Below are 26,348 nucleotides of genomic sequence, written 5' to 3' on the forward strand. Positions count from 1 at the left end.
CAATGAATAGACTTTGCATAATTGAAACAATTGAGTATGGACTGCTCCATTTAGAGAAATGCCTGTTCAATGGTTCTCTGCATTCTAGAATTTAAAGCAACATAAAGAGTAAAAGAGATTTCAGGCTGTTGTTATAGACATATTCAAATTCGTTACTAACAATGTTGTTTATAATGCAGATAATCCTGCTCAATCCTTACTATTGCAATTAGATGATGCTTTAGGCTTTTAAAATTATTTAAAACTATAGATGTAGGAAGTCGATTGTGTATTTTGATATCTAGGCAAATTTGGATAAAACACTTACTATGAAATTTAACTTTGAAGAATTTAAAGGTGTTTAGATTAGATATTTTTCACCTATCTTAAACTGGCCTAGAAATAAACTACCAAAGAAGACAAACTCTATTCAGAAGCAGAACTAAGAGAAGACTCCAAATATTATGCATAATAATGATAATAATAGACAGCTTAAGAAGAGAAAGTCCTTTAAAAAAAGAAGCAATCTATTTTGAATAATAAAGGTTTTGACAGCAACAACAAACTTATTATTCTGGCTGAAATTCAGGCATTGCTAAAATCACTGGCCAACTGATAGGATGACTGGATCAAATACAAAGTATTGGGATTAAATGGGATGCTCGCTATCATTTATATTTATTACCCCTTTTTTTTACTTTGAATTTTTTGTTTAAAATCCTCTTTTTTTTTCTTGTTGTTTTATAATGAGTTTTGCTGGAATTTCCTTACGAGGGTGTAGGCGAGAGAAGGAAATTTCCTCTAAAAATGAGTATGCGTTGACGCAAAAATACTACCATGCTGAAATTTCATCTAACGCTATACATGTAGGATCCTTTTCAGAATGACGAGTGGTTTAGGTTTTATTAAATTAGTTTATTTAGTTTATTTTCATTTGTATGATGTTTTACAGAGGGTGATCAAAAGTATGTGGACACTTTTATTTTGCCAAATTATGCTGAACATTATATATTAATGTAATATAAATTAAACATTATTCTGTACTTACAGTCATAATAAACAACTCTTATACTTTATATTTTTCAGAATTTCTTGGGAATATGAAAATGCTTGTTGCAAAAATTCTATGATTTATATAACAAGCATAATAATAAGTTAAAAATTATAAAAAATACCATAATTCAGTCATTATTAACCCGATCAATATGTATTTGCTATCATTTGAAACGTCTCAATGAGACGAATACAATGAGCTAAAGATCATGAAAATCCAATCATTGGATCAAAAAATATTCGTACAGAAATATTTAAATGTTTAAAGCGTAATTGTACACTTAATATTAATTATGTAGAGATCATATTACTATCATTCAAATCCTCTCAATGAGACGAATCAAATGAATGTAAAATTATGAAATTTCAATCACTAGATACCCAAATATCTTTAAATGTCCGTATAACATTGATCACCCTCTGTATAAACACATTTATTCTAATAAAGATCTAAATATACTGCAGCAAAAAAAAAAAAGTAATTAGTATATAATAAAAAATTTAGTTAATGGCTATATTTATTAAATAGTAATATTTATATTAGCTTCTTTAAATTTCTTTTGTAAATATAGATAAATCATTTTAAAAATAAATGTTTATAAAAATGTAATCAAGATATAACTGATCAATTTGTTAACTAGATGACCAAAAATCAGATCTATTATTTGGATTAACTTAATGAATATTTACAGATAAGCCATTGATCAAGTTAATTGAATTAATAAATGGATTGATAAATTCTAAAAAAAAACTTTAAAGTAATCTAACAAACTTTAACAAATCCTAAAGAACCTAATAAATCTTAAGAGATTCAAATGGACCTCAAAAAAACCTAATAAATCCTAAAGAAAATAATTTAAATAATTTTAAAAATTTTTTTCAATTTATTTTTTTAAATTAAAAAAAAAATTTTAAAAAAAAACTCTTCATTAAAAATGAATATACATTTCTTTCTTTACTTAGGATTTATGGAAAAACTGTCCCCCCAGAATACTTAGAAAAAAAATGAAGAGCGACACCAAACGAATATATCACGTGAGGGCAAATTTTATGAAGATAATCCCGTATAACCAGGAGTGTTAGATGATTTATTAATTCATTTAATATAAAATTAATGCCCCATATTTTTTCTTTTCTTTACCTGAAATACTTCCCATTCTTGAACTAGGATTCGTAAGAACCACTGCTCAAACTCCAGTGTTGAGTGTTCCAAACTTTTCATAACTAAATCGTTACTATGACCATTTAAATCACCAAATATCGAACCCTAATCTTTAAACACCTACAGCATTTGTTGGATCAATAACTACCAATTTTACTAATGCTATCTTCTTAGTAGATTAATTACCTTCCATCCTAAAAGTTTATAACTTCCAATTAATCTTTTTGTATCTTTAATTTTTACTATGATAAATGATAATAGTTGGACCTTTATTATCACATTTTTCGTAAAAAGATTTACCGTAAATTCTAACTTTCGTTGATCTAATAAATATTAAATTCATAATTAATTGATTGGTCATATATCTCAGTTTCTTTATCAATCCAAGTTTGTATATATATATGTGTGAGTGTGTGTGGTCTTAATTTCTTCTTTGCTTAAATTTTTTATAATATCGTCATCTTCATTATCACTCTCAAAATTTTATATTGATAAATACAGTACACCAATTTCCCAAAGAATTATTTCATCCAATATTAATTTGTTGTAAAGAAATAAAAAATCAAATTCCAAAAATTACATTAGGTTTTTGACAGATGATCGAATAATTATTTCTTGTAAAGAGGATAATGATTCATGACTAAAAGTTACCATAAGACATTCATGAAAATTGCCATTGATTATCAGATATTCTTTTGAATGTCGTACGAGTTCATTTAGTTAAAATCCAAAGTATTTACTATTATGTTTAATATTTCTTTGGCTGTTATTTTTGACTTTTAAGGAAAAAAAAAGATTTTGTGTTTTTTTTTTAATTAAAATAGAAATTAAATAATGAAAAAAAAATTAATAAAGAATCTCACTGATGAAAAATACACGAAAAAATGTTTGGTCTTTTAAAAATAAAATATTCACCTTTTTCCTCAATAAGATTTTTTAAAATAATGCCAAGAAATATTATAATGTACATCCTAATGAGTGGCATGAGTATAAAATTCTTGAACATTTGGTTCTTCTCGTAAATTATAACATCATATCCTTCATTTGGTTTCTAAAAGTTCATTTATAATACTCGGCCAAAATTGATGTTCCGGTTTCGCTTGCATTTTATTTATTATTAGATAAGAAGGAAAAAAAATAATATATATGTATATATAGAATATATATATGTATTGTCCATTGTTCAAAAATCATTAGAATAATTATATTCTTGTAAAACAAAGTATTAACAATCTCTAATATTTTTTGATCTACATAATAAATACGGCGCTCCAATTGTTGATCGTCGAATCTCTTTCTTTCTTTATTTACGTTAACAATGTCTTCAAAGTTTTGGGCAGGTTTAACTATTTTCTTTCTTTCTTTATTGACATTAACAATGTCTTCAAAGTTTTGGGCAGATTTATCCAATGATTACGAAAAAATTCTTGAAAGTGGATTTGGATACGACGTTATTATTTATGTAGGTGAAAAACCAAATGTAAAAGAATTTCATTTACATTCAAGTATTTTATGTCATAGGTCACAATATTTTTATACGGCATTTTCTAATGGATGGGCAGAGAAAAAAGATGGAAAATTTATTCTCAGAAAACCTAATATTTCACCACAATTATTTAATATCATTCTTAGGTAATTTATAATATATTTATTATAGATATAAAAAAAATTTTTTTAAAATTTAAATTTTTAATTATTTATTTAATGTTAAATTAGGTTTATTTATTGTGGAAATATTAAGTTGAATAATTTACAAGATCTTGATATATTGAAATTGTTGATAGCAGTGGATGAATTTAATATCCAACCATTGGTTTCTCATATTCAAGAATTTTTGATCGAACATAAAACTGAATTTTTACACCAAAATCCAACTGGTATTCTTGAAACTATTTATCAACATGAAACATTCGCAGATTTATGGGATTTTTGTCTTGAAATTATTTGTAAAAATCCTAAAATCTTATTTAATTCTGATAATTTTGTTAATTTAAAAGCTCCTTTATTGGAGTTATTATTAAAAAGGGATGATTTGTATATGGATGAAATTGAAATTTGGGAAAGGTTATTGAAATGGTGTTTTGCTCAACAAAACATTAAAAATGATCCTGCTAAATGGAATAATGATGATATTACAAAAATTAGAAGGTTATTGCACAGATTTATTCCTTTAATTAGATTTTATCATATTGAACACACAGATTTCTTTTACAAAGTTTATTGTTATAAAGATATTTTACCACAAGATTTAATTTATGACCTTTTGGAATTTCATATTGTTCCTAATATGAAACCTAAATCTAACGTAATACCAAGAAAACAAAATTTAAAACTTGATTCAATCATAATTGAATCAAAACATATTCCTCTTTTTGTTTCATGGATTGATAAAAAAGATTCTTCATATTATAATAAAGAAAAGATCTCTTATGATTTTAATTTATTATATCGTTCAAATGAAGGCAGGTTTGATGCTAAATCATTTCATAGAAATTGTGACAATAAGGGAGCTACTATTTGGATAGCAAAAATTCAAGATTCTACACAATTAATTGGAGGATATAATCCACTTGATTGGAATGGAAATTATTGGAAAAATACTGCAGACAGTTTTCTTTTTAGTTTCACGGATGGTAAAATTATTTCTACTGCAAAGTTAGGTTATGTTAAAGATGCAAGTCATGCCGTTTATTGCGGTAATAATCAAGGACCCAGTATGGGTGGTTTATACTGTTATAATTCCAATAGTTGGGAATATGATTATTATTACTTTTCATCAGTCTATCATGATATAGGAATTCCAACAAGGTTTAAAGTAGAAGATTTTGAAGTATTTCAAGTAATTAAAAAATAAATTGATGATATATTAGAATTATTTAATATATTATAATACTAAAATTCTAGTCAAATAATATGTAAATTTTTATATTTATTAAGTAATGAGTTTTTGAGTAAACTGAAATCTTTCTATAACAAATTAAGAATTCATGTAACGGGAGAACACCATGTTAAAAAATCCATGCTTTTATTGGTTTTTTATTTTTTAAGGAATTTTTATGAATCCCTTGACTTGAAATTATTTTTGTTCCTAAATTGTTAATTTAAAGTTTCTTCATTATATCATGTTAAAAAATAAAGAATGATTTAAAAGTTGTTGTAAATATCGAGAAGTCTTTTCACAACAGATGCATTGATGCATTCCTTTAGTTTTAGATTTCATTATATTTAATTTACAGATTACCATGATTTATATGAACCTAAAGCTAATATAGTGATATGAGTTGTGTCAAATACTTCGAAATTCCTTTTTTAACGAACGTTTATTGATGCTCGTTTTTTCTTTTAGGTCCTGGGCAATTACATCCATCTTTCTAAACAATTACGCCTAAGCTTACGCATAATATACCGTATATAAAGGGTCCATGTATAGTACTCTCTCAAAATACTATACAAGATGTAAAACACCCGGGTCAGTGTTCGCCACTTAAGTCCAGTTATTTTTTGATTTAACTTGAACCACAAGTCCAGTCATTAGATTTATATGTCCAATTGGACACCACTCCTTTCCGTAATACCGATACTGTAATGTAGTAAATATATTATGCAATAAAAATTCTCGTACCCATGTATAGTATCCACCCATGTCATATACCTTGTGTAACAGGCGGGTACTATGGCCCGTGATGCGGTACTTTCGTAGAGAGATTTCTTTCCCCCGGTTAATTTTAATAATAAAAAATACATATAATTATATAAATATTAAATCATTCAAGTAATGCCGAGCAAACCATTCAATTCGATTCGATTCGTGCGAAGCACTAGATTCAAGATGGTTTAATATTTGGATGGCAGTTAATTATAAAGAAGAACTACTGAGGATAGTTTTCAAAGGATGAGAAAGACCTAGGTAATTTATTTTAGTTGACATTATTTGCATATTAAAAAAAAGCGAAGAATTTTTATCGCTACTTGTACATGGGGTATATAATATCGCCACTTGAAAAAACTGTTTCAAAAATTAGCGGTAAAGTGTCCTTTAGGCGCACTTTAAATCCTAGCTCACATCGTAGAAACCCATATACTAATCCTTATTAACAGATGATCAGTATTTGCATACTACCGTTTGTGTAAAGTAAGTAATAATAACAGTTAAACAAAATTCGATTTGATTTTAGTTGGCTTCAATAATATAAAATTTGACAGTATCGCAATCTGAACTATTATTTAATGATCCAAAACTCCTCTTTCCACTTTGAACTGAATTTCGGGACAAATTTTACATCGGAATTATGACTAAATCTTTCGAATTTTTAATTTTAATTCTACTGTATTTTATCATTTCATTAATGCAATGAAATTACGAAAAAAAAATTGAAATTTTTATTTTTATTATATTATCGGACTATCGGACAAATTGTCATGCGTTATAAATATTTATATTAATTCAGTTTTAATTTATTTCTATATTAGGCTAATGGTATGGAGCGCTTTACCGATGGCGTAATTTTGCTTTGCACTTATTAGTAATCATTGTTAATTAATAAAATTATGTATAACAAACATTACCCGTGCGAATTTTATTGTTTTTCAAACAAAACCACTCCGCAAATTTTTAATAATGCCTAAAGAAGTTTACAAAAGGTTATTTTACAATTATAAATTCGTTTTTTTTCGTTTAAAAGTTACTTTATACATACATTTCTTTCCGGAAAGAATGTCATCACTCGTGACAAAATAAAAAGAGAATTAAATGAACAATTCATTTTGGAAATCGATAAAAGGGATAGTCTTATCGATCATTCAGACAATGGGCTTATGTAATGTATTAACAATAAAGCTATTAATATATATATATATACATATTTTACATATAAAAAGGGCTCTTAATTAAAATTTTTTGTAGATACTTTGTCTTCACTCACAATATGCCATTTTTTTTGACAGATTATGAAAAACTTTATGAAACGAGAATAGAATATGATGTTATTATTTATGTTGGAGAAGAACCAAACATTAAAGAAGAGCATGCTCACTCATATATTTTATGTGCTAGATCTCAATATTTTCAAGTTGCATTTTCTAAAATTTGGGCCGAGAAAAAAGATGGAAAATTTATTTTCAAAAAACCTAATATTTCACCACAACTATTTGATATCATTCTTAGGTAATGTAAATAAATGTATACTGTATATATATATATATATTTAATAAAATGTGTATTTTTTTAATTTATTATTAATTATATTATTAGATTCTTTTATTGTGGAAAAATTGAATTGAAGAATTTACAAGGCCTTGATATATGGAATTTGTTAATAGCTGTAGATGAACTTAATATTCAACCATTGATTTCTCATATTCAAGAATTTTTAATTGAAAATGGAGCTGAAATTTTACATGAAAATCCTACTGATATTCTTGATATTCTTGAAAAATTTTATCAACACGAAACATTTGAGAATTTATGGAATCTTTGTCTTGAGACTATTTGTGATGATCCTAAAATATTATTTAATTCTGATAAATTTATTAATTTGGAAGCTCCTTTATTAGAATTATTATTAAAAAGAGATGATTTTTATATAAAAGAAATTGTAATTTGGGAGAATTTATTAAAATGGTGTTTTGCTCGACAAAATATTAAAAGTGATCCTGAAAAATGGAATAAAGATGATATTACGAATATTGGGAGGTTATTGCACAAATTTATTCCTTCAATTAGATTTTATAATATTGAATCTACGGATTTCTTTTGCAAAGTTTATAGTTATAAAGAAATCTTACCACAAGATTTAATTCATGAACTTTCGGAATTTCATAGAGTTCCCAATATAAAATCTAAAGCTAATTTGGCACCTTTAAGAAAATTAAATTTAAAATTAAATATTGATTCAAATTTAATTGAATCAGATCATTTTATTCTTTTTGCTTCATGGATTGACAAAAAAGATCCTTCAAATTATAATAGAAGAAAGTTCCCTTATGATTTTAAGTTATTGTATCGTTCAAGTAAGGATGGATTTAATGCTGAATTATTTCATAGAAACTGTGACGATAAGGGAGCTACTATTTGGGTAGCAAAAATTCAAAGTTCAACACAATTAATTGGAGGATATAATCCGCTTGATTGGAATGGAAATGATTGGAAAAATACTGCAGATAGTTTTCTTTTTAGTTTCACGGATGGTAAAATTATTTCTACTGCAAAATTAGGTTATGTTAAAGACGCAAGTCGTGCTGTTTATTGTGGCAAAAATTTTGGTCCACATATGGGTGATTTAAATTGTGCATATTATATAAGAAGTCCCAATAAATGGAATTATTATTACAGCGGTGATTCTTATCCTAACATAGGAATTCCAAAAGATATTACAGTGGAAGATTATGAGGTATTCCAAATAATTAAAAAATCAATTTAGATATATTTTAATTCATTAGATATAGCATATAATAGAATAAAATAAAAAAAGGTTTTTAAACTTAAAATTCTGTGATTTTCGTTAATAGAATATGTTAAACACGCAATTTAATTTATTCAATACGTTATCATATATTAATACGAAAAGTTTTAAAAATAGAATTACTTACGCGTAGTTGATAAACATAACATATAATGTGCTATCCAAGGTAGGAAAATATCAAAGTGTTATCCATGTGATATAATATTTTTCATTGACAAAATTTGAAAAATAAAAATATAATAAAACTTTGTAAAATTTTTTAAGAAAAATTAAATATCATAGTATTTTATTCTTTGAATGAATTTTATATCTTTTTTAAGTATAACGAGCATGTTTATGTACTGTATGTATGTAATTTTATTGTGCGTTGAGAGAACAAGTAAATTGATATTTTTCTTTAGATGGGGCAGTCCTGCGATAGGAGTGCCATGTTTGATTAATGGCAAGATTTGCAACCATCCGTCTTATCTTATTGAGATTTTGTTTATTAAAAATTACATTTCATCAATATCTTTTTAATTTTGTGTTAAGTAGGAGAGGAATTGTAGCATTGTATTTTTTTAAAACAAACAATTATAAATATTCATACGTATTCATCTTCACCCTGATTCTAGTAATCGGAAATATTACTATAATTGTGAAATAACTTTTCAACAAATTATATAATAGAAGATAAGTATTTCAAATAATTAAAAATATATTTATTTAATATATCAAAATACTTGTAATTTGTAAAATATCGAAGGTTAAAAAATTATTAATTGATTTATTTTTTTATTTTTAATTTTACATTTCACCACACGACTACATGTTCATATGACCATTATGATCATCAATAATTTATTCATTAGCTGTTAGTTGAAATAAAAATAATAATAAATGTCTTCAAAAATTTTTGACAGAATTATCCAACCATTATGGAAATGGTTTTGAAGTAGAATTAGGTTATAATGTTATTTTTATGAGAGTGGAACCAAGTGTTAAACAAATTATGCTTAAATATTTTATGTATCAGGTCTTCATATTTTTAGAGAATGGAAATTTATTTTCAGAAAACCTACATCCATTAATTTCTTATATTCAAGTATTTTCAATTGAACATAAAATTGAATTTTTATATCAAAATCCTATTGATATTCTTGTTTATTAATATAAAACATTTACAAATTTATAGAATTTTTATCTTTGAAATTATTTGTGAAAATTCTAAAATATTAAAATATTATAATTTTAATAAATTTATTAATTGAAATTAAAAATTCCTTAGAATTATTACTAAAAAGAATAATTTATATATAAATGAAATTTAAATTTGGAAAATTTTATTAAAATAATATTTGCTTAATATGAAAATATTAATAATAATTCTGATAAATGGAATAAAAAAAAGATTTTTAATTTAAATTACCAGAGGTAATCATCCCCATTGGCCAGAATTATCAATTTTTACTAGCACTATATTTTTTTAATGCTGGTTGATTATTATAATCCCTGGTAATATTTAGAAAAATTCTAAAAAAAATATTAAAAAAAATTGAAAATTTAATTATATTGATTTATTCATTTAATTAAATTTTATAATATTGTTCCTATAGATTATTACATTATATTATTCAAGTAAAAATGAATCTAATAATAAATTATTTTATTGAATAGTAAAATTTAAAAATAATTAAAATTCATTACAATTAATTAAAAGATTAATTTACTTAATTAGAATACAAATTATAATTGAAAATATATTACAGATATTTTTTTTATTTAATTTTATAGATAGTAAAATGATAACTTTATTGTAAAATTAAGTTTATATTAATAATGCATAATATGCTATTTATTGTAAAGTTCTAATATAAATAATCTTATTTTAATAATTGGAAATATTATTATAATAATAAAAAATATTAGTATTTTAATATAAAAATTTAATAAAAAATAATAAAATATTTCAAGTAATTAAAAGATAAATAAATTTATTAAATATATATATTATTACAATAAACTGAAATAAATTTTAATATTAATACTATTTTAATATATATTGAAATAAAATAAGTAAGTGTTGATTTTTTTTAATTAAAAATAAAAATATTATTTAATAGTATAATAAAATTTATTTTATATAAATTTTTAACTAGTTAATATATAATTACATAATCAAATTGGATTTTTTAATAAAATTATAATAATAGAATATATTTAATAATTGCATTATTTTATATTTTATAAGATATCTTACTATCTATTTATCATATATAAAAATATAAAATTACTATTATTTAACTTATTATATTAAAATAATTTTTTTTAATTTTATAATATACCTATTGAATATATATTTAAGGATATTGCTAAATATCACCAGTGGTGATGGTCATCAATGGTAGATTTATGATGTAATGCTGGTCAGTGTTTTATTAAATTTTAATTCAGGCCAAATATGCATCTTAATGTTGGTATGGTGACAATCACCGCTGGTGAGCTTTAGCAATTTTCTATATTTAATATTATAATACTGTATATATTTAATTTTTATTTAGATTTCTATATAAATATACTAAATATTAATATTTATAGAATATTAATAAAATATAAAATAAATGGATTTTTGATTAATATATTATAAGATTACTTTTTCAAAATCTTATAATTAGTTTTTTTAAGATTTACTATATTTTATTATAGTTTTAATAAAGTTTTAGCAGGTTTGGCATTTATAATAAGTTTTATCAGATTTTATTTTTTTTCAGAGTTTTGCCAACATTTTAATAAGATTTTTATATAGTTTAAGTAAAGTTGGCATTTTACCAACTTGCAAAAACTCCTTAGTTTCTTCAGTAACTTTAGTATATTATAATATTTTAAAAAAATTTATATAAATTAAATTATAATTATAATTTATTAAAATAAGTTGTTTTATTAATCTTAATAAATTTTAAAATTTTTATTTTATATATATATAATTTATATTTATATATTTTAGAATTCTATTTTAGTAAAACAATATATATTATTTTTTAAATATTTACTTTATAAAATTGATGTTTTATTAAAGTAATAATGTATATAATTATTTAGTTTATTAAATTTTAATAATAAATACATATTAATAATGAAATATTAAATAAGAATTCTAAATATCTTTAAAATAAGGTTTAAATTACATTTTTATATAATAAATTAATGATCTATTTTCTAAAAATTAAAAATTATATTTTTAGCTAAAGTTTATTATGATTCATAACCTATATATTAGATATCTAAAATTCTGTATTATTATTTTATTTATTAAAAATTTGTAAAAAAAATTAAAATAAATGTTTAAATTAAATTTAAAATTAAAATTTTTTATAAAAAAATTAATATATTAATTCATAATTAATTTATATTAAATAATTGATATTTTTTACTTTTTTTTTATAATTATCTTAAGATTTAATAATTAGATTTAAATAAACATTTTTTTTTGGTTTATAAAATTCATTGATAATTACAATTTAAAAAAAAAATTAAATAAATTTAATTGCAAAAAACTAATTTTTAAATTTTAAATTTAATTAAATTTGCTCTTTTTCTATTAGTAAAGTCAAATTATAACTTGTTTTATATATATTTAAAGTTTTTCAAATAGTATAAATGGAAATTCAATTTTAATAAATCTGCAATATAATCTTAATACTGGCCAAACTTATATATAATTTTAGCCAGGTTTATATAGCTAAAGGTAATTTTAGCCAGATTTACACATAAAATTTAATAGTAAAATATTCTAACTTTGAACTGCTACTACTTTATTAAGAAACATTTTATAAAAAATTTAAACCTATAACTTTGTTAAGCTTGTTTTGTTTTATCATTGTATAGTTATACTTTACATTTATCATTTTTTTTGAGTAAGTAGTAGTGATTTGAATTTCATCAATTTTAGTTGTTGTGACTAAGTTGTATACAGGAGTTTTTATGGAAAATTTTTTATGGAAAATGAGAATAATAATAATTAAACATGAATAGAAATTGTAGAGGATGGATGTATTTAGATAAGTAGGATATACCATTTTTATGATATGTTTTTATTTATTGTGTAGTTGTATATTTGTACATATGCATCATTGAAAAAAAGTCATCTTTAATATTTTTCTCAATAAATTCCCAATAATCCTGCACTTGTGATAAAAATAGGAAATCTGTAATCTGTGATAAAAATAGTTTACTATTTTTATCATTACAATTTGAGATAAGTTTTTTATATTTAGTTGTGCTTTTGTGTAAAAAAAAATAATGTTAATAATACACTTCGTGTTTTATTTGTATTTATTTATATGATTAAAAAAATTAATAAATATAAAGTTTTCTTTTTTATTTCATCATTAATATTTTTTTTAAAAAATCACAATATATTTACCGGCAAGTATCACAGTGATAACAATTGTTGTATTAACCGGCGTTTTTTCTTAAAGATAAACTTGTCCCAGATAAAAATTGTTGCGGGATTATTGGTTAGATTTGCATAATATTTTTTTATCCTTGTGGGGTACGCCATGTAAAACCTGTTTAATCAACTGTCAACAAAGTTCTACTAATAAATATAACAGATAATACTAAATATTAATGATGATTTGTTAAAACCTTTAAATAATAATAGTATGATTTGTTTATTTATATATAATACGCACTGAATATCCGAGTATTTGCATATGGTTTACATTAATTAATACAAAAATATTATTGTAATTTAAGTAAATGATTTTAAAAATCTGTTATCAAGGCCTTTAAGACAATTTCAAATATTTTATAGATTTACACGGTAATTACAGTATAACGTGTAAATGAGGAGTATATTTTATTATAAGAAAAGAGGTTATCCTTTAAAACATAAAATGGTTTTCCTAGAACATAAATGAGTTAAACTATTAATATATTTAAAAATTATAGCCTACAATAGCCGTACTCGTTAGAAAATTTGCCAGACTCATTAGGTATCGCTATATCAGAAAGGAAAAAATGATTAAGTCTCGTTGTCAAGAAAAATATTTTATGTATAAAAAAAGTTTCACCAAAAAGATACATTGGATATTTCATCGATCGTAAATGCCATACTTTGTATATCGATAGGTTCATCTCAACTTGAGTGACCTTTGAATTCTTGACTTCATTTTTCCAATTTTGGTTAGAATTCGTTACCTGTATTCTTTAAATTTTCTTAACGTATTTGAAAATTTTTCATGAGCTACTCCCCAATATATGCTTAAGTACCTACCACCAACTCATCGGTTGGCTGAAATTCTTGAGTCACGCTTTCTGATATATTGCCTGCAATTTGTTTGGAAGTCACTATTTTAAAAAATTGATCACATATAAATTGTTAGTATCATCATATAATGTATGTGATAATATTATAAACATACCTTTTTTTTTATTTTTTATTCGAATCTTCTTGATAACCTGCTAGTTAACAATGTTGCATAAATTTGATAATTATCAAATTAGAAACAAATAATTTGATTACTACCTCTTTATTCGAATTAATACATTTTCTCTTTAAAGTAGAATCATCAGATTCATTAATATTTTTATAAAATTCTTTAAATAAGTCGAAATTCCTATAATTGATATTTTTCAAACTATCATTAATTGATTCATGCATTTTATTTGTGCATAACCTTTGAACTCTGGGATTTAAATAAAATCGTTTTTGTTGTTGATCTTTTATTTGATCAATTTCCATTAACATGGTATCCTTCATCTTTTCTGCAAATTCTTTAGCAGCTCTCTCCTTTTCAGCTTTTTCTTTGGCAGCTTTTTCTTTCATCTGTTTTCTAATTCTCATTAATGCTTTATGAGCTACTTGAAGTTTTGCCAATATTTTTATTGGCATCGCATCAGAAAACTCAATATTATCGTTAAATTCTAATGAGAAATAATATGAATTTTGAGTAGTATCAAAATAAACTCTATACTTAGGAGGTTTATAATCATTCTGATTCGCAATATAAAACTTTTGTAAATTAGTTATTGGTCCTGGACTTGTCATCAAATGTCTATAGGGACTTGTCGATGAAGGAAAAGCCACATCGATAAAATCTTTAAGATTTTTCTTTAAATCTTCCCTTTTATTACGTAAGATTTCATCAGCAGAAAATTTATTTATAGATGATTCAGAAAATTTTTGGCGTTCAATAATTTCCACAGGTAAACGAACTTTTTCAGGAGCACCAAGAGATTTGAGAGTAAAAAAACGGTCTTCATCCTAAAAAATAATAATAAGATATATTGAAAATAATTTATTTTTCCCCTGTAGGATTTACTTACAATTTCCCTTCCTCCTAAACTCACACGTGGACGCCTTAAACTTTTGCAAGACTTGGAACTAACAGTCGTACGTTTAACGATTCTCATGTTATATATATATTATTAAGTGCGTAAAAAAAATTCAAGTATATATAAGCAATTATATTATTTGAAGGGATATTTTCTTTTCTAAAGAATAATACGGATATTTAAACGACTTTTCAATAATTGTAATAATTGTTAATACGAGAACAAAATACAGAATTTATTTAAGGGGACTTCACATCAACATATATGGTGAACGAACATCCCTGAGATTAGTCACGTGGTTTAAATTAACCAATAAGAGCATAAAACACGCCAAAAATCATAAGGTATATCATACAGTATTATTATATAATACGCGTCAGTACAACATTAACCGCAGCAGAGACATCTAGTTATTAAGTTAATCAGCCCAACAATGACATTATTTATTGAATAATTACAAAAAACTTAAAAAACTTTTAGTAATAAACTTTTATTTAATTGGATCATCTCTTGTTCCGATATAGAATGAGAAATTACTTAAACTTCTTACTGATATCAAATGTTGATTTAACTGTGATTTTTAATATAGGTACTTATATATTTAATACAATTTTAAAAGCCTAAAGCAATCATTATATTGGAATCGAATTTATTTAATTTATTTAATTTATTTAGACATATTGTACAGTATTGTTTAACATGGACAAATAACGTAATGATTTTGTAAAATTGACAAAAATGATTTTTTTTTGTCAGAATGATGGTTTTTACGGTACATTATTTGAAATTAACTTATAATTTGCTAGTCATAATGACTTAAGAAAATACTAAGATGGCTAATCAGCTATTTTCTATTTTTTTTTTTTTATACTGCATATTTTTATCATAGAATCTCTGAATTATAGAATTATTATTATGATTCAAGGATTATAAATAAATATATATATATATATACAGTATAGATATGTACTGTATGTATATACTGTATATATATAGGCAAATTATTATTAAATATCTATTAAAAAAAAAAAAGTTTTTTATATTTTACTTTTTAAATCTTGTAATAATATCATTTCATGTCCATATTGATCCACGAATAGGACTTTAGGAATTCTTATGAAAAGAAAAACGAGAAAAATTAATATTAATATAAATATAAATATATTTATTTAACAAGTAAATGATTATATATACCTGGACACAATAGGTTTAACTGTTTCTTCGTTGGTAACAACATCTTTCGCATGTTGTTCTTGTCCTGATTCATCAGAATATTTTCTAGAATTTGATTTAATATCTTTTAATTCTATTACTTCCTATTTAATCGAATAATAGGGGAATCGAATAATATTAAATCAGTAAATTTAAGAAATTTTTATTTGTATTACATAAAAAAAAAAAAATACTAACATATAAATATCGATTTGTAAACATTTTTTATGATTTTCGTAAGATTTTCGTAAGATCTTTGTTTGGGCGTAAAAAATTTATTATTAAATTTTTTATTTTTTTTTCTTAAAAAAAAAACCGGTTTTTTCTTTTAATATTTTTCGGTGATGAGAAAATTATTGTTTTATTATATCGAAAGACTGTTGAAAAGATGTTGAAGAGATGGTTGTTGTATTTATAATATTTTCGTATAAACAATGATGCAAGTATTACCAATATGCAGTATCATTCAAAATTTGGTATTTATGATGAAACAATGCGTTCTGCATAATATGATGTAATCATTTGAAATTTCTATATTTCTTTATAGAATATTTAGAATATTTAGAATATTTCGAATATATCACTAGAAAGGTGAGTTACTATAAAGAACTTTATTGTTTTATTTAACTACATTCAAATGTTGACATATTTAGTATTATTTACAGCAAAATTTTAATAAAAATTCACATAATACATATTTCTTTTTTCTTATTCGAAATAGAAATAGAATACATTTGCATATTTGTACATATAATAAATTTTTCTAGGCTACTGCTCTATGCTCATGATGTACGTTTTTATTTAGAAAGGATTTTTCCCCCCAATAAAGTAAAGAATCATAAACAAAACCAGCAACTAATCCACCAACGATAGGAGCAACTAAAGGAACCCAAAAATAGAACTTATAAGCAGTAAAAACTTCTACACCATAACCAATAAAGAAAGTGAATAATCTAGGTCCAAAATCACGAGCTCCATTTAAACTAAATCCGGTTTCAAATCCAAGTGAAATAGCAATGGCCGTTAAAGTTAGACCAATGGTTATAGGAGCAACTATCCTAGTAGTAGGAACATTCCGTTCATCAGTCACAGCAAGGATAACGAGTAATAAAAAGAAAGTTCCAAGAGCTTCGGAAAAGAATGCTCCACCAATTGACATGAATGGTTGTGGATAGGTAGCAAAAATACCGGCCGTTGCATTGGCTCCTATAACATCTCTTTTGTCCCCAGCAAAATTATAAATAGCAGGTACGTAATTAAGGTAAATAACTGCTGCTGCAACAAAAGCTCCAAGCACTTGAGCCGTGATATAAATAGGAACTTTAACCCAAGGAAATTTACGATAAATAGCCAAGGTGATGGTAACGGCAGGATTTAAATGTCCACCAGAATAATGTCCACTAACTGCAATACCCAAAGTGAGACCTAAACCAAAACCTAAAGCTATAGTGATCCAATTTCCAGTTGCTCCTTTGCTAAGTACGGTTTGAGCGATAGCTCCTACACCGAATGCAACCAAGATGAAGGTTCCCAAAAATTCTGCAAAAGGTTCCTTGAATCTAAATTTAATAAAATACCATCCTGAGTCTTGAATAACGATTACATCTTCAGTGGCTGGTGCTCCTCTTGTTCCTCCTGACTCTCCATTATTTTCGGTAGCTCCATAAGTTGATGATGGTCCGCTTTTATTAATCGCTCCACGTTCATCCGCCATCGTTTTTTATTAAAAAAAAAAATTATAGAAAAAAAAATCTCGGATGGGTTATTAAAAGCTAAATTTATATCAAAGGAAAAAAAAAACATAAAATATTCCCATCTGTGTAATGTACTTAAAATTGTTAGTTTAACCTTATCAAAAAGAAACCATGATACTTACAACTATTTTTGTTTGTCGTGCAGGGCGTAAAAATTTCTTTATTCAATAGAAATCTTTAAAAGGTGTTATTATAATTAATAAATCATGTGGTATGTGTCATATAAAGATCAGCGACATATATACGATCAGCGAAATTTCTTACAAATTCCGCGGATTAGCTCATCTAATAAAAAAAGCATTATTACATCATCATCCAATTAATTACTTCCTTATCAGGAGTTTTTAGATTATCTTTAATTTTAAATTATTGTTCGCTCCGCTATGATATGATATATCTTTGCAGGTGTTACTATTTGGAATTTCCTTTTTTCCTTTTATGAATATTTTATAAATAGTCAATTCCGTATACAAATTCTCCTATCCGTGACTCCTCGTGGAATGTACAAAATGTATTACAACTTTAATATTATGCTTGATTTAACGAATCTTTTTTTTTTTTGCATACATCAAACTCTTTCACGCGAGGAAAATCATTACATATTAAACGATATCTAATATATAAATTTATAAATTTGGAATCATTAAGATAAATATATATATATGTATATATACATATATATATATATATATATCACAAGCTAGTGATCAGGTAATAAATATTAATACAAGTTAAAAAAGAAGTTGATAGAAAATAAAAATAAAAATGAGGCTAAGTTAAAAACATGAAAAGTTGCTCCATTAACGAAACTTTTTTGAAAGTGATCATGGCGCAGCAAGTACACGTGATATTAATACATGCATGATCTATTGTTTATCAATTATCATACTTTTATCATACTTTACGATTTTTTATTTTTTTATTTTTATTTTTTGGTTTTAAACTTATAAAACTTATATACGTTCTTACGCGTAAATAAATCAGTTTTTTCAGAAGAAAAAAAGATCAATATGTTCAGCGACGCGACTTTATTATACCCCTCAGCTTCCTGTACCGCATCCGCAATTCCGCATCCAACTCTATGCTTTAATACATATAGAACTGCAATTCTTTCAAAGCATCACATCAGCTGTGATAAAAAAATCAATTCCAGTCATTCATCGTTTGATTCATCAACAAGTTCCAAGAACATCAAATAATTCAATTACGAAAATTTCAATATTCTCAACAAAAGAATTTTATCAGTCGAATCAGCTTCAATTATACGAATCAGTTTCAATAGAAAATGTCTAGAATAAAATCAATTTTGAACAATGCAATTTGAATACAGAGGGACTCAAATTTTCTTAGTTAATTGAATATGCGTGCTTCATCAACATTTAAGAACAATAATTCGTTAGTGCAAATGATAATGATGATGGTGTTCGAAATACAAAATTCCTCGATTATCGTGTCCTATTAAATCGTATCTAACTGTTCGTTATAAAAAATTATATAAATCTCCTCCATGATCACAATTCAAAACACAACGTGTTTCGATTTGGGTATCTCATGTGATCCATAATGATAAAATTTAAACAATTTTATGGGATAATTAATTTACCCTAGTACAATTACTTTACAAAAAAATAGCCTTGAAAGCTGCATTATTGATAGTAAGGACAGATCCCAAAGATGGAAGAGAAGGTGGCGACAGTAGTACAAAAAACGTAATTATTGTGGATAAGGTTTGATGTAGGAAAAAAAAATAGACTAAATGGTGATAGAAGAAAAAATTTAACCATTATAATGGATGATGACCTTATTATTAAAGTATGTTAAACATCAAGATCAAACGGAACAATATATCCTTCAGCTGATTTGCTCTTTGAAGAATTATCAAAATATTTGAAAAGTGAATATGACGCGTTGAAGAATGAAAAATGGATGGATATTGGCTACTTGCTTATGTGATGAACATCTAGGATAAGTTTCAAGTTGTTACTCCAAGTTTCACATAATTTTAAATCGCAGTGTAACTGGGCGGAGCAATTAGTATTTCTCTTTTGTAACTTGACTAGAATTACGCAAAGTTAGCCAACATTGCAATGATCGTACACTCTGTCAGGTCAAAATTTTGAGCGAAGCCCAGTTCCACTGAAATTTATGCGAAATTCTGGGACACAAAGAATCATCATTCAACTTGCGTTACGAATTTTTTCAGTTTCTACGCAGCAATTACTGGAAGTTGGTGGAGATTAAGGAGAACAATACACCATCTAATTGAGTATTTACGTAAGGAATACGGCTACATTTCTGTGGGATTTCAAGATGGCTTTTGAGAAGATCCGAGGAGCTTCGGTAATCAAAAGAGCAACTGTGTCCCAAAGGGTCTATTTTCTTAATACTTTGTTACATTACTTTGAGAAAATTAGTAATCGCATCCTTTTTCTTGTGAACGGTCCGTTCAACACATGTCAGACATGTCTAGCAATGACATGACAATTTATTGAAATAAAACAGCTAGTAGAAGAGTATTAATGTATTATACAATTACATTTTTTGTGAAATGAAATACTACGAAAGAAAATATACCAAATTTAAACACGATTCACGTTATCATAATACTATCAAAGACAAGAATCGTGTCTCTCACAGTAATTTTTCGGTTTTGAGAAAACCAATTAAAAATATGTATCCATGTAATACACATATTTTCGACTAATTAGAGAAATGTTACAGCTTGCATAGTTGATAGTAATGTTGCTCTTACATTTATTCCTGTACAGATGTTAACAGATCGCTCAAAGATGGACATTAGTATCCTTACTAGTGTACAACGGACTTTTTTAAAGAATAGGCAGTGTCAATGGGGGAAGACACTGTAAGGATCGGTTAAATTCTGCACATGTTATAGTAAGAATAGGTATTATATGTCAACTTATAAAATGGGGGTTCATTCGAAAATGAAGTAACGTACATTACCATTCGATAGTGAATTGTCATTTGTCAATCAGACCGAAAAACATATCCCCCCTCCCCCCCTCTTTCATTGTAACAATAGATAGTCATTCACTAAAGGGAATTTGATCGTTAAAAAAATCGCGGATTTTTGTGCCATATACAAAATAGTAGTTTTATTTTTTTTACACCCATTGTTACGCCCATTAGTTAGCTCATTTAGAAAAAGAGAGAGATAGAAATCAATAGGTTAGGAACTGATGAAAAAATAAATATGAGACCAAATAATATATTACATGTGATGCCAATGTTGCCAGTTTCATTGAACTATATAAAGCTACTATTTTGTGTTACTTCGTCAATGACGTGTAGAAAAATGGAATGTTGCTCACAATAATAATAAAATAATATACACTTTTCACCTATTTTATGGTGTCTTTAGCTATTATTAAAAAAAAAAATGAATCAAACTCTATTAAGTCCATCTCGTTTAAATGTTCATATAATTATTAATTTTAAGGTTTAATTAAAAAAAATTAAAAATTACGATTTTCTAACCTAATACACGATTTAATTCTTCTACAGGAGTATTAAGTATAGAAGGAGTTACTTCAGGAAAAAATTCATTATCATCATGTAATGAATTCTTTTCTGATAAAAATGAATCCCGACTATGAGATGATGTACTTTTAGTACTTTTAGTTGAAGAGGGGGGAGAATGAGGTGAATTACTATGTACATTTAAAGGTTCTTTAGGTGATTTTGGAGGTGAAGGAGGAGGAGTTGGCGTTGTTGTTTTTGGTATGTCATTTTGAATAGTTGAATGTAACAATGATGATGATGACGATGATGATGATGATGATTTATATGTAGGAAGGGTTAAATATTCCGTATTTGTACTTTTAGTTGATGTTGTGGTTATTGTAGGTGATACAATACTTGCTGGTGAGATACTGAGTGGAGAAATGTTTTGTGGAGAAGAATTTAATGGAGCAAAATTTTCTATTAACATACTAGGAATTCGATTATCTACAGAATCTGCCGGATCTACTGAAACTGCAGAAACTGCAGTTGATAATGTAATTGGAATAGAATCCATGGAACTATCCTGTGATTTTTGTGCATCATTTTCAGTATTATTCGATGTACTATCAGAGGTATTTGGGATGGGTTTATTATTAGTTTTATTACTGGTTATATTAGTATTTTTATTATTGTTGTCATTATTATTGTCGTTATTGTTATCATTACTATTATCGTTACTGTTGCTATTGTTGTTAGAAGTGATACTAGCGTGATTTAAAATACCAGCAATACCCGCTCTACGACGAATATTAACAGATTGAGACCATCTCCGCAAAGCCGACGTGGAAGAAGTAGTAGTTTGAACTGAACTACTTGAAGAATTACTCGAATTAGAAGAAGGTAAATTATTCTCTACGTCTGATTCCTTAATATGCTCTTTCACAGGTTCCTTTAAGGTCTCCTTTACGACAGCGGAAGAAGAATCATCAGTACGTTGTTTCATAAATTGTTTTGATATAGAGCGAAATCTAGAAGTATTTGTTTTTAATAAATTTGGTTCAGAGAAAGCAGATTTTAACTTTGTTGTTGCCGTTGATGACCAGCTCCTGTTATTCTCCGTGGTATTAGAAGTGATTGCTGTAGGAATTGTAGGAATAGTAACTTCTACTTTAGCATCTGACTTAGTTGATTCTAATCTTGCAGGAGAAGAGATAATCGCTTTAAGAACTTCTTCATCTGTTGTTAAAGTTGTTTGAATATCTGCTACAACACTCTCTACTTCCTCAGTTGATTTGAGAATTTCCTTTTCGGAATCAGTTGGCAATAGAGCTGTCGGTGGCGTCGGTGGCGTCGATGGCGGTGTTACCGCTAGTGTATCCGTTTGTTGTTTCGGCTGTTCGACTTCGCCTTCGTAGATTCCGCCCATACCAAAGCTATTGAAGAAAGAGGTATCATCCATATTAGGTAATACTAAAGAATCCATAATCATTTCATGAATTTTTGATTCGATAGCTTTAATAACAGGGGCAAATTTTAATTGAGTTTCAGATACGACAGGTTCAATTAAAAGATCCAATTTTGGCATTTCATAAAATCCCATCCAAAGTCTATTTGTAGGAGGAGATTTTATACGTAATAACATTTTTCCTTGTAATCCCCTTAATACAACAGCTAACACTAAAGGTACTTTGATAGTCTTCAATCCTGTAACGGAAATGATCGCTTCAGTTTCAATTTCTACACGAAAACCTCCAGTATAATTTAAATTTATATCCACGTCTAAATCGCCGTCTGGTAATAATTTCACCAATTCTGGATTTGTTATATAAGGTATACCATCGCCTACGTCCACAGATTTTATTTGTATATCAGATAAAAATCCAGGTTTTTTCACTTTTTTTATTTTTCTTACTAATTTACGAATAAAATAATTTTTAACTGCTTGTGTTTTATATACCGATAAAAATATTCTACCTAGTATCGCGTTTAACCACTGAGTTTGTATATGATCATCGTTTGAATAAAGAGTCTTCAATAAATGATTCATAGCGAATGAATCAAATAGGGATTTATCCTTATTAATTTGTTTATCAGTAGAATTATCATTTGATTCTAGCTTGGAAGATCTCTGTAATGCAAAAAACCAATCTTCCTTTTCCACTCCGGTATCACAAAACAAGTAATAATTATTATTACTACAGTTATTGTTTTCTAAATTCACAGCCATTTCCGCACAAATTGATGGTTTTTTAGTTAACCTTATTGAACTAACTTTAGTAAATATTTCATTATCAGGCAATTGTTCAGGAAATATTGTTACGTCGTGATTTGATACTATTATGATACCTTTACAATCTAATTGTCTTTCGCTTTCATACATAAATAATGTATTATATTTCAATACCGCAAAAAATGAATCTTTCGTTCGTTTGTGGTTTTTATTATTATTGCTTGATCCTTCCATAAATGATGTTATCCCTTGTTTCATCATACCGAATGTACTTCTGTTTGATGCTCCGTTATTAGGTAGATCGAATTCTCTTGTTACTCTCAACCATCCGAATTTATGATATGACGAATCATCTCGGCTAGTAGAATTAAAGTTAAGAAGATCTTTCGGCGATACATCATCAAACTTCATTGTTGCATTCTTTTTTATTTTCCATGTCCATGGTGGAAATATAATTATCATTACTATTCCTCCTAACAATGGAAGGAAAGTAAGGCCACCAAATATGTATATTAATAAAAAACTCGCTAGTGTCATGTCTTCTTAACTAGGGGAAGCGATTAATAAAACAAAATTTAACGTGGGAAAATAACGAAATCGGTATTGAAATAACTAACTGCAATTTATGATGCAGTTAGTATAAGGTCAAGAAATAATAATCTTTTTTTTTTTGGGCTTATGTCACTTAGTCGTTTGTATGTATATATAGCAAGAGATTATCAAAAAAAAAACCCCCCAACTAAACTTTTACAAAAATTGGATCAATCATTTATGTGAAAAACGTAAATTTTGTTTATCCCTTATGAATGTTATGAATGACAATTGTTGATACTTCACTTGTTGATCAATTATTATTTTTTTTTTAGCATGTGATATCTATGGTTAAAAGTGATTCAGAAATTGCGGGCGTTACCTATAGCGGGAATCAATTAAATTTTCCGATTCAATAAGGTTTCATTGTTTCATTTTAGTTTTTTTTTAGTTTAACCCTTTTTTTTTGTTTGAGGAACCTTATTTTTCTTTGTAAAACTTTTTAGCATCAAAAGGAATTTGAAAATGCACTCTTTTATACGTTCTTCGTTTTCATGTCTAGTGTTAATCCTTCTAAGGTATTTACCTTTTTTATCTTTCAGGTCGTTTAATTAAAGCTATAATGTTTTTTGTTTATAATCAAAATTATTAGTTTATTTGCTATACCGTCATTCTGTGTAGAAACATACAAGATCGAAGGAAAACTAGTTCCTAGCTCGACATTAAAAGGTAAACCATCACATCGAAAATAATTTATTCAAGTAATTTAAAACTTTTTTTTTGACCTAAAAAATTAACCATGAATTTTTTCGAAAAATAGATTTATCACAACTTGAACCAACAACGAAGATTATATTGGATGGAGGAAAATACTCTGCATTAATTCGTAAGAATGGAAAATTCGTAATGTACCTAATTTAATGGTTTATTATGTTAAAATCTTGAAAGAATGATGAATTTTAGTGATAACTTGATTATATTTCCAGAGATGATGTACCACAAGGATCTTACTTGTTGGAAATTTCTTCAAAAAAATTTATATATCCCAAGGTAATTTTTTCTAGATATTTTAAGGTCGAATATTATCTGTCATAGATCAACCAGTTGAAAAGAAATTTTTTAAACCGTGTTAGATAAGGGTTGATGTTGACTCAGAAGGAGTTAAACCTTTTGTAACAATAATAGGTAGTGAATGGAGTAATACTGGACCTTCTTTACAATATCCATTAGAATTATCTGCTAGATCTACGTCAGAATATTTTATGGTAAATATCTATTAGATAGTTTCAGTCTTTTTTATTTTTTTTATTTGTATATTTTATATCATTCTTTATTTATAGGTTAGAGATGGATTTAGTATTGCGAGTTTATTTGCAAATCCGTATATAATTATGATGGGTTTCAGTGTATTATTATTATTTATTATGCCAAAAATGATGGCTAATATGGGTGAGCCATTTATGAGGTTAAACTCTGGTTCCGTAAAAAAAAAAAAGAATTAATGCTTATACTTCTCTTTTGTTAAACTGACAGATCCAGATGCCTTAAGAGAACTTCAAGAAAATCAAACGCAAAATCCATTAGCCGAAATGCCTGATCTTTCTTCCACTATAGCAAATTTCATGTCAGGTGGTAATAATAATAATGCTAATGCCGAAAGGAGAAGAAACTAAATTTTTAAAAGGTTGAATGTTTATGTTCTTATTTTAATGATTCACAAAATGGTAAATGAAAGTCTACAGCCAAGTTTGAGAATATGTTAGGGTCAGGATGGTATAGTTATCATAATGTGTCATGGCCTTTGTTTTATTTTTGGTTCTTATAAATTTTTTTTGTAAAAAATTTTATTTGTCACTACACCCTGTATTTAATGTAAGTGTATAAAATAAAACGCATATTACTCATGTTTTTAAATAATAGAAGGATCATATATAAAAGTCAATCTTCAAAGTTATTGAATAGATTTTTTTATACAATTGAAAGACATGATATTGGACCATTATGTATTAATGCAAGATGTAATTTTATTGTAAAATAATATTAATTTAATTAAAATAAATGATTTATATAAAATTATTTTAAGTTATTTTAACATTTTACTTATACTAAAATAGTACATTTTAATAAATTTCATCTTAGATTATTTTGGCTTAAATCATAGCTAAAATTTATTCTGTAAATTT

At 25.9% G+C, this 26,348-nt stretch overlaps 5 protein-coding genes across 6 annotated transcripts; 1 reads left to right on the forward strand and 4 right to left on the reverse strand.

Annotated features, from left to right (window-relative positions):
• Nucleotides 1-13,479: 13,479 nt before the first annotated feature.
• OCT59_005532 (uncharacterized protein) lies at nucleotides 13,480-15,203 on the reverse strand (the record flags this gene model as incomplete). Of its 2 annotated transcripts, XM_066138423.1 has the most annotated exons (5): nucleotides 13,480-13,836; nucleotides 13,913-13,986; nucleotides 14,061-14,097; nucleotides 14,165-14,902; nucleotides 14,965-15,051. In XM_066138423.1, the coding sequence occupies 5 exons, from the start codon at nucleotides 15,049-15,051 to the stop codon at nucleotides 13,582-13,584; spliced, it is 1,191 nt and encodes a 396-aa protein (XP_065997557.1). In that variant the 3' UTR covers nucleotides 13,480-13,581. The 2 variants fall into 2 exon arrangements, with proteins under 2 accessions (XP_065997557.1, XP_065997556.1); XM_066138422.1 differs by having other exon boundaries at nucleotides 14,061-14,902; nucleotides 14,965-15,203.
• Nucleotides 15,204-16,010: 807 nt separating this feature from the next.
• Nucleotides 16,011-16,407, reverse strand: OCT59_005533 (uncharacterized protein; the record flags this gene model as incomplete). The annotated part of the gene is made up of 3 exons (XM_066138424.1): nucleotides 16,011-16,086; nucleotides 16,168-16,289; nucleotides 16,384-16,407. The coding sequence occupies 3 exons, from the start codon at nucleotides 16,405-16,407 to the stop codon at nucleotides 16,011-16,013; spliced, it is 222 nt and encodes a 73-aa protein (XP_065997558.1).
• Nucleotides 16,408-16,739: 332 nt separating this feature from the next.
• OCT59_005534 (uncharacterized protein) lies at nucleotides 16,740-17,978 on the reverse strand. Its single transcript, XM_025323320.2, has one exon. The coding sequence runs from the start codon at nucleotides 17,897-17,899 to the stop codon at nucleotides 16,949-16,951; it is 951 nt and encodes a 316-aa protein (XP_025170192.1). The 5' UTR covers nucleotides 17,900-17,978; the 3' UTR covers nucleotides 16,740-16,948.
• A 3,028-nt stretch (nucleotides 17,979-21,006) lies between these two features.
• OCT59_005535 (uncharacterized protein) lies at nucleotides 21,007-24,406 on the reverse strand. Its single transcript, XM_025327650.2, has one exon. The coding sequence runs from the start codon at nucleotides 24,169-24,171 to the stop codon at nucleotides 21,433-21,435; it is 2,739 nt and encodes a 912-aa protein (XP_025170193.1). The 5' UTR covers nucleotides 24,172-24,406; the 3' UTR covers nucleotides 21,007-21,432.
• Nucleotides 24,407-24,637: 231 nt separating this feature from the next.
• On the forward strand, nucleotides 24,638-26,139 carry OCT59_005536 (uncharacterized protein). Its single transcript, XM_025320924.2, has 7 exons — nucleotides 24,638-24,743; nucleotides 24,818-24,894; nucleotides 24,986-25,073; nucleotides 25,152-25,215; nucleotides 25,299-25,430; nucleotides 25,506-25,614; nucleotides 25,699-26,139. Exons 1-7 carry the CDS (start codon nucleotides 24,691-24,693, stop codon nucleotides 25,836-25,838), a joined length of 663 nt encoding a protein of 220 aa, XP_025170194.1. The 5' UTR covers nucleotides 24,638-24,690; the 3' UTR covers nucleotides 25,839-26,139.
• The last annotated feature ends 209 nt before the right edge of the window (nucleotides 26,140-26,348 follow it).

Source organism: Rhizophagus irregularis, chromosome 13 (assembly GCF_026210795.1).
Source record: "Rhizophagus irregularis chromosome 13, complete sequence".
Taxonomy (NCBI): domain Eukaryota; kingdom Fungi; phylum Glomeromycota; class Glomeromycetes; order Glomerales; family Glomeraceae; genus Rhizophagus; species Rhizophagus irregularis.

Excerpts from the sequence above, each read along its gene's own strand:
- OCT59_005535 (XM_025327650.2), bottom strand. The coding sequence starts at position 24,171 with ATGACACTAGCGAGTTTTTTATTAATATACATATTTGGTGGCCTTACT.
- OCT59_005534 (XM_025323320.2), bottom strand. The coding sequence starts at position 17,899 with ATGGCGGATGAACGTGGAGCGATTAATAAAAGCGGACCATCATCAACT.
- OCT59_005536 (XM_025320924.2), top strand. The coding sequence starts at position 24,691 with ATGCACTCTTTTATACGTTCTTCGTTTTCATGTCTAGTGTTAATCCTT. Across the intron at positions 24,895-24,985 it reads TCCTAGCTCGACATTAAAAG|ATTTATCACAACTTGAACCA; the intron begins GTAAACCATCAC and ends TTCGAAAAATAG. Across the intron at positions 25,431-25,505 it reads CTACGTCAGAATATTTTATG|GTTAGAGATGGATTTAGTAT; the intron begins GTAAATATCTAT and ends CTTTATTTATAG.